This window comes from Prunus mume, linkage group LG2, assembly GCF_029339155.1.
Source record: "Prunus mume cultivar Tortuosa linkage group LG2, ASM2933915v1, whole genome shotgun sequence".
Classification (NCBI taxonomy): Eukaryota; Viridiplantae; Streptophyta; class Magnoliopsida; order Rosales; family Rosaceae; genus Prunus; species Prunus mume.
The window spans coordinates 27,609,693-27,618,973 of NC_142699.1; the positions used below are offsets into that span (position 1 = coordinate 27,609,693).

Consider the following 9,281-nt stretch of genomic DNA (forward strand, 5'->3'; position numbering starts at 1 on the left):
ATGGATGTCCTAACATTCAAAAAGCCAGTCTCTCAAGTAGATAGTTACAATAGTGTGGAGAACGCTGAGGCTGCTGATCAGAAGAGCCTGTTTGCCCAGACTGACACAGAAATCTTGGAAGGCATTTATGCCACTCATGTTGTTTGCCATGAGCACGATGCCCTTAATGTTGATTCTCTTTTCTCCATCACTGAAAGCATCCTGAAGTGTTCGAAGCAGATCGTCGATCATATTGAGCAGATGGTATGTATGCAAATATTACTTGTTCTTTTTCAAGTAATGAATATCAAGTTACTGATGGTATCATATCATGGCTCTTTGCTCATTGCTGTTGCTTTCTTTGGTTGTTCTTTGTCATTTGATATTAATTCGCACAAAATATGCAATGAGTATGTATTTCATTTGGTTAACATGTAGAACGTACAAATCCTCACGGAACCCATTGGAGAATTTGATCAAATATACTTCAAATCCTCAAAATCAATTGTCGGAAAAAGGAATTCAAATCTTGTCAAACAAGTTCCTTACGTTTTTTTGTTTTTTGATTTAAATGTATTACAAATTATTCGGGTTAATCGGACTTGGGAATGTATAGGAAAAGTTACTAGAATGGGGGTTGTATTTCTTTGTACTTCTGAAGCTTCAATCTTACCTGTAATTGATTTGCTTGTGCCTTTGTTTGCAGACCCCACGAGTAAATGCTGAAACCATAGATGGAATAACTATCCCACCCAACTTCAGCACCACGTTGTGCATTCTAAAGTCTATTGTCCGTGAGGTCATTATCTTTCATTATTATACCTTAAAAGTTAGTTTTCTTTTCTATTATTTAATTTCTTTTTCTAAATCGTTTGGCGAGAACAAGAAGAATTTCTAACTTGGGACATTTATGTAATGTAGATCAGAAGAGAAATAACACTGACTAAGAGATGAATGATGATATGTGCCGTGGATATATATGTATAGTCATGATTCTTGACAATATTAAGTCTCTTCATGTAAATACATTATATCTAGTCATAGTAATGAGATATGAAATTTCAGGTGTCATGTAAGGCTCCAGGTGAAAAGAATTCCCACGACGCCACGCTGAAAATACTTAGCAAGGTGCCAAAGTATTCATGGGAAGCGAAGGCTGTGCTGGCCCTGGCGGCTTTTTCTTTGGAATATGGAGAGTTCTGGTTCATTGCCCAGCATCAACGATCTGACCAACTTGCCAAGTCTGTGGCATGCCTTAAGGGAGTAGCAGTCCTTCTCAAGCCCGAAAACCTCAAGCAACGAGGCAAAGCACTTGCTCAGCTCAACAATGTGATAATGACCACGTTGGAGGTGATTGATTGCATCTTAGAATTGGAGAAGCTTTCCAGTATTTATAATGAGGTAAAGGAGCTGAGAGAAATCTTGACAAGTGCAAGGAAAGATATCCCAGTGAATGTCTATTGGTGTATCGTTACAACTGTGGCTTGCGGCACTAACTTCACCCTTCTTACTAGTGATGAGTAAGTTTTCATCCATCTTCTCCATGCCAATACTTCATATACGCTTAATTCATCTTATTCCAATGTCATCAAGTTAGTCATACCTAGACTATATTCAAGTGACAGTGATTCACTTAATTAATGATCAACTGTTTAGATTGATAACCGAACAACAAAAGGCGTACCTTATAATTAAGTTAAACAAAAGAAAATTATATGACTGCTTTAATTCTTCCATTTCAGGGGGAAGTCACACGATCTTGTCCAGTATGCTCAAAAGATCACAATCATCCTTAAAAACCTTAAGGGACAGCTTAAAAGCTGCAATAAAGAAATAGGTGGGTTACTTGTTGAACATTTACAAGGAAATGTATGTTAAAATATTTGATTTGTATGTTGTATTCTTCTCTATAAGAAGGTACATATTCATATATATATATACACACACACACGTGCATAAAACAACCAAAGTAAGAAAGTCCTAGATATAAAAATGTTAGTTTTAGGGAGAAGAGAGGTTTAGGAAAATGGTTGATATTGTTTAGGACAATAGCTTGATAATGAATAGAAAACTTTTTGAAAGGATAACAAGATAATTTTATTTTATTGATTGAAATAAGAAGGGTACAAGGGCTTTAGAGTTGATTGTATACAAGAGGTGATTGATGTGAGTTTAGACAGCTGGTGGTTTTTTCAGCTTTCTTAACTTGAATACATTAGTGGGCTGTTATAGCTATATATAGAGTGGCTAAACCGACTCTGTAAGTGGGCTTTTTGTTTAGTTAGGTCGGTTTGCACAGTAACCGACTTTGTCTAAGTAATTTCAGCCATATATTGTAGTTTTCTACTAGCTTCATTAACTAGTGTTTAGGGAATACAACCACCGACTTTTCATTCTATATTATTCTAGAAAATTCTGCTGTCTTGTAGAAATCTCTCTCAAATGTGCATTAATGTTTAACACTTCTCCTTAATGCACATTTGTGTAATTCCGAGCATGTTACGTAGCATTTCGAATCTTGGTCTAGGGAGTGCCTTAGTAAAAATGTCTGCAATTTGCTCTTCTGTCTTGCAATACTTGAGTTCAACCTTTTTGTTTGCTAAGACTTCTCATAAGAAGTGATGCTTGATGGCGATATGCTTTGTCCTGCTGTGGAATACAGGATTCTTCGCCATTGCTATAGCAGACTTGTTGTCGCAAAGTATTTCAATAGTTTCTGTTTGGCACTCTCCCATATCTTCAAATATTCTTTTGAGCCAAATAGTTTGACATGCTGAACTTGCTGCTGCTACATGCTCGGCTTCTGCTGATGATAGAGCCACAGTCTCTTGTTTCTTTGATGACCATGAAAATATTCCTGATCCAATTGTAAATGCATAGCCTGATGTGCTTTTCATGTCATCTACTGATCCAGCTCAATCACTGTCTGTGTAGCCAAATAGTCTTGGATTTGTAGTGGGCTTATACCATATGCCATAGTCAATTGTGCCTTGCAAGTATCTTAATATTCTCTTTGCTGCTCCATAGTGTATTTGACTTGGATTTTGCATAAATCTTGACAATAAGCTTGTCGAGTACATGATGTCAGGTCTTGTTGTTGTTAAGTATAGTAAGCTCCCAATAAGACTTCTATAAACTGATTCATTAGCTTTACTTGATCCATCTTCTTTTCTTAATTTCTCATTGGTAATAAGTGGAGTAGCTACAGTCTTGCACCCGTACATTTTGAACTTTTTCAAAAGATTCTCAGTGTACTTTTTCTGGCATATGAAGATTCCATCTTCTTCTTGGTTTATTTCATTGCCCAAAAAATAGTGCATCAACCCAAGGTCACTCATCTCAAATGTTTTCATCATATCTTTTTTGAACTCTTGAATTATATTTTCATTGTTTCCAGTGCAGATGAGGTCGTCCACATATAGAGAGACGATCAAGATATCAGACTTACCTTGAGTTTTAGTGTAGAGAGTAGGCTCGCTTTTGCTCCTCCTGAAGCCTGCGTTGATGAAGTACTTGTCTATGCGGCTGTTCCATGCTCGTGGTGCTTGCTTAAGTTCGTACAAGGCTTTCTTTAGCTTGAGTGCTTTATTTTCTCCTCCTTGCTCAATAAATCCTTGTGGTTGCTCCACATATATTTCTTCTTCGAGCTCTCCATTTAGAAATGCAGACTTTACGTCTAGCTGATAAATTTTCCATTTCTTTTGAGTGGCTAATGCTACCAGTGCTCTTATAGTATCAAGTCTAGCAACTGGTGCAAAAGTCTCGTTGAAGTCTATGCCCGGCTGCTGCGAATAGCCTTTAGCTACTAGCCTTGCCTTATGCTTTTGTATTGATCAATCAGGATTAAATTTGGTCTTATAGACCCATTTAACCCCAATGATTTCTTTGTCTTTTGGGCAATCAACGAGTTCCCATGTTTTGTTTTTCTCAATTGTTTTAATTTCTTCTTCCATAGCTTTTCTCCAAATTTCTTCTTTTACTGCAACTTCAAAACTTTCTGGTTCTATAGTTATGAAGTTGCAAGTTTCATATATATCTTGGAGTGATCTAGTTCTTGGTTTTGGTTCTGGAGAGCCTTCATGTTGTATAGCTGGAGGAGTTGTAGGTTGAGGAATCGTACCTGGAGTTTCTTCATTTTCCTCTCTGCACGGTTGTGTTATAGTTACACTTTTCTTTTCAACTTTTTCTTCCTCCCAGTTCCATGAAGCCGATTCATCAAACTCAACATCTCGGCTTATCATGAACTTCTTAGTTTTGGGATTGTAGATTCGATAGCCTTTAGATTGAGAACTGTATCCCAGAAATATACCAACTTCAGATTTTTCTTCTAGCTTGTGTCTTTTCTCTTTAGGGATGTGCACATAGCAAATGCATCCAAATACTTTGAGATGCTTTGCTGATGGCTTTATATTGCTCCAAGCCTCAATAGGAGTCTTATTTTGTAAGGCTTTTGTTGGGCATCTATTTAGCAAGTATACTGCTGTATACACAGCTTCTGCCCAAAATGTGTTTGGCAAGCCTTTTTCAAATATCATGGATCTTGCCATCTCCATGATGGTTCTATTTTTTCTTTCTGAGACTCCATTTTGTTCAGGAGCATAGCCAACTGTTAGTTGATGCTCTACCCCTTCATCTTCACAAAATTTGTTGAATTCTTTAGAGGTATATTCTTTTCCTCTATCACTTCTTAGAGCTTTAATATAGTGGCCACTTTGTTTTTCGACATGGGTTTTGAATTTTTTGAAGATATTAAATACTTCTGATCTTTCTCGCAGAAAATAAACCCACGTCATTCTAGTATAATCATCTATGAACAGGATAAAGTACCTGTTATTATCAAGAGATGGAGTCCTCATGGGTCCACAAACGTCTGTGTGAACAAGCTCCAACAAGGCCTTAGCTCTCCAAGCCTTTCCAGATGGAAATGCTTGTCGATGTTGTTTGCCAAGTTGGCAACCTTCACAGACATCATGGATCTCTTTTATGTTTGGAAGGTCTCTCATCATATTTTTTGATAAAGAGTTTTTAGTGCATAAAAATTAAAGTGGCCAAATCTTTTATGCCATAACCATGAATCTTCTACTTCTGCTTTCATGGCTGTGGCTTTTACATGTTGCCATTGGATAGGAAAATTTCTATTTTCCATCTTTACTTTTGTTATTATATGATTTTTATTTCTTTTATCAAATATTGTGCAGGAGTCTCTAGAAAAGTGCAGAGAGTATCCATTTTCAATCATTTGTCCAACACTTAATAGATTATGCTCCAGGCTAGGTACCAGTAGAACATCTTTTATATATTTAGTTCCTTTATTAATTTGGATGGAGATTGTACCTTTCCTTTTGTCTCCACCAGTGTTCCATTTCCTAGTTTTACTTGTGATTTTACAGACTTATCTATGTTGGAAAAGATACTTTCATCTCCAGTCATGTGATTACTACAGCCGCTGTCAATATACCATTTTTTGTTGGTTCCTTCTGATGTGGCTTGATGAGCATAGAACACATGCTCATTCTTTTCACTTTTTTCTGAGTAATTGGCTTGATAGTTCTTGGTTCGACAGTCTTTTTCTATGTGCCCAAATTTTTTACAATTTCGACATTTGGGCTTGCCACGAAACCAACAATCTTTTTCTAGGTGGTTTGTATTTTTACACACCCCGCAGGGAGGATAGTTTTTTCTTCCCTTTATTTCTTTTTTATTTCCCCAATTCTTATTGGATTTATAATTTTCTTTTCTAGAACTTTCTCCAATTTTCCTTTCCCCTTCTTTAGTTTTCTGAGACCTTAAATTTATTTTTGACTGAAAGGGGCTTTCAACTGAATTTTCATTTCACCTACTCAGTCTTTTCTCATAAGCTTCAAGAGAGCCAATTAGTTCTGTCACTGACAGACTAGTTAAATCTTTTGTCTGTTCAATGGCAGTAACAAGAGGATCATACTTATCAGGAAGACTAATAAGTATTTTTTCTACAATTCTTGAGTCATTAATATTTTCTCCATAGGCTCTCAATTGATTAATTATTATTTTTATTTTAGCATAATAGTCTTGTGTGGTCTCAGAATCCTTCATTTTAATATTTTCAAACTCTCTTCTCAAAGTTTGTAGTTTAACTGCACGTACCTTGGCATTGCCTTGAAATTCCTCCTTTAAGGTATTCCATGCTTCCCTTGCAGTTGTGGCTCCCATGATTCTTGAAAAATCGTATCATGCAAGGCTTGTTGCAGGGCATATAAGGCCTTCGCATCTTTTTGTTGATCTTACTTCAGTTGCCTCAACTGTTCCACAGTTGGGTTTTCTGGATTATTGAAACCACTATCAACTATGTCCCATAAATCTTGAGACATAAAATAGGTCTTCATTTTAATACTCCAGAAGTCGTAGTTTTCTCCCATGAAAATAGGAAGAGGGTCAGAGTTTTGGCTAGTGGTAGACATGATGGAGGAGTAGTGAACCAACGCCCAAGGTTGATCGGAACTAGGCTCTGATACCACTGTTAGTTTTAGGGAGAAGAGAGGTTTAGGAAAATGGTTGATATTGTTTAGGACAATAGCTTGATAATGAATAGAAAACTTTTTGAAAGGATAACAAGATTATTTTATTTTATTGATTGAAATAAGAAGGGTACAAGGGCTTTAGAGTTGATTGGATACAAGAGGTGACTGATGTGAGTTTAGACAGCTGGTGGTTTTTTCAGCTTTCTTAACTTGAATACATTAGTGGGCTGTTATAGCTATATATAGAGTGGCTAAACCGACTCTGTAAGTGGGCTTTTTGTTTAGTTAGGTCGGTTTGCACAGTAACCGACTTTGTCTAAGTAATTTCAGCCATATATTGTAGTTTTCTACTAGAACTTTCTACTTGCTTCATTAACTAGTGTTTAGGGAATACAACCACCGACTTTCCATTCTATATTATTCTAGAAAATTCTGCTGTCTTGTAGAAATCTCTCTCAAATGTGCATTAATGTTTAACAAAAAAGATTGGTCTAGTAAATTGATTAGGAAGTAAATCTCCTAAATTTGCTTGTTCTTGCAATATTGACGATTTCTTTTCTTTCTTTTCCTTATTTAACACAGAGAAGCTACAGACCTACATGAAGTTAAAGCAGCTCTTTCAAGTTCCTACTGAAATTATGGAGGCTATTAAGACCCTGATATTTTTCAAGGATGACATGAAGACGACCATTTTTTATGGTTTTACTAAGAAACTGGTTTGCTCTCTCATATCACGTTGCTTCTTCATTTGTATTTGGATCTTTGTCATGTGCTTGTTTTTGTTTGAACTTCAACAAGGACAGAAGAAGAACGGATTAGCAAGCACCACATTTCCTTATCGCATGCATAAATTATTTTTATCAGGTTCAGATAGACATCCTAAGGAAGAAGAATGTGTTATTATTCATTTCGAGCTTAAACATATCTGACGGTTACATTTCGCTTCTCGAACCCATCCATGAGCTTACAAAGAAAAAGGATGAGTATACGATTGTTTGGATTCCAATTGCGGAGGAGTGGCATGAAGAGCAGCAAATCAAGTTTCAGACCCTGCGGGATAAGATGCCATGGTATACAATAAACCAGACTAACGCGCACATATCAGGCATCAAGTACATTAAGGAGGATTGGAACTTCAAGGGTAAGCCTATGCTGGTGGTGTTGAACAAAAAAAGTCAGCTCCAACATTCTAACGCTCTCCACATGATTTCAATGTGGGGATGCAAAGCCTTGCCTTCCACACAGAAGAAACAAGAAGAGCTCTTACTTTCTCTCCATGATACTTGGTTTGCCGCGGTAGTAGGCGAAATTCACACATCTGTATCCAAATGGGTAAGTAACTTCTTTTTGAACATGTACAAATGGGTGTTTTAGACCTCTTGAAGGCGCTTACTTAATTGACACAAATTTCTGATTACATCTTGGCCCAACAGATGAACGAGGAGAAGTACATTTTCTTCTACGGAGGGGATTCAGTATGGACGAATGAGTTCAAGGAGAAAGCAAGCGCGGTTATAAATGGTGACATCATAGAGAAATCAAATATTTCTATTGAGTTATACCATGTGAAGAAGGGTGCAAATAATAGTGGAATGGTTGACAAATTTAGCACCTTCTGGGCCGCCATAGAAACCATGTTCCGCATCAAGGTTAGTAATAAGCAGTTAGACCACGTTGCACAAGACGTTCAGAAGCTACTTTGCTTAAAAAATGATAAGAGTGGATGGGCTGTTCTTCTCCACGGCCGTAAAGTGGTGACCATTGGTGCTGGCCCGACAATCTACAAGGCCCTGGAGCACTTTGACACATGGAATCAGAACGAAACAACAATAACAGTAGAGACATTGGGAAATTGTTTCAATGCTGAGCATGAGAAGGAGAAGAAGAAGGAGTTTGAACAAACTGGTCACGTTTGCACCTGCTTTGACATCTCAAGCGCCGCGGGAAGCACTTTAGAGGACATGATATGCTACGAGTGTGGCAGTCTCATGGAGACTTTCATCAGCTATAAGTGCCACCATGTCGAGAAAAATGGTACGTATACAATGATAACTGAAAGTAATGTTATGTAAAGTGCGAACAATATATGTTGCACCTGCCATTATTCCCAATGCATTGCTCAAGAATTCTTTCTATTTATTTTTTGTCGTTTCGGCAGATGATAGTCGCCAGATATTGCCTGCATGGACTAAAGCGTGGAATCTGACAATTTCTGAAGCTTCCGCAAAGCTAAAGGAACTGATGTTTGGTGATGGTCCTGTGCCATTGGACATGATCCTTGATGCTCTATCCCAATTTGGGAGTGATTATGGGAGGACCAAAATCAATTCTAGTTGGGTATAATCACATTTGTTCAAAAAATTGGGTGTTTGCCAAAAATTTAAAACCACTTCAAATAGGTATTTAAATCACTTACCCTCTGGATAGAGGAAAATAATTGGGATTAGTTAAAAGTCAAGAATTGAAGAGGAGAATTTGATATTTCCATTGTTTGGCAACTTAAAGCACGAAATTTATTAAATAACTTGCGGAAAAAATTGTGGAAATTGGGGATAAAGATTTCAAAGTTTAAATCCCTCCAAAAGAGGCATCATTTCACAATTTCTATTGAGAATGAATTCGTTTTTCCTGTAATTTTTGTCAATTACAAAATTCGACATGCATAAATCCAAACACTGAAATTATTTAGTGCCAGAAATTTAAACCATGGAGATCTAAATTCCATCATTTTAAAATTTTATGCAATTTCAAGGAGAACGGGAATCACTCGAGGTCTTTTAATGAAAGTTTAACTATACCAATATT

At 36.9% G+C, this 9,281-nt stretch overlaps 1 protein-coding gene across 1 annotated transcript; it reads left to right on the forward strand.

The window, feature by feature from the left end:
- LOC103323887 (protein SIEVE ELEMENT OCCLUSION B-like) lies at positions 1–8,819 on the forward strand. Its single transcript, XM_008225908.2, has 8 exons — positions 1–243; positions 686–778; positions 1,045–1,499; positions 1,722–1,816; positions 7,059–7,192; positions 7,341–7,808; positions 7,910–8,510; positions 8,635–8,819. Exons 1-8 carry the CDS (start codon positions 1–3, stop codon positions 8,817–8,819), a joined length of 2,274 nt encoding a protein of 757 aa, XP_008224130.2.
- The last annotated feature ends 462 nt before the right edge of the window (positions 8,820–9,281 follow it).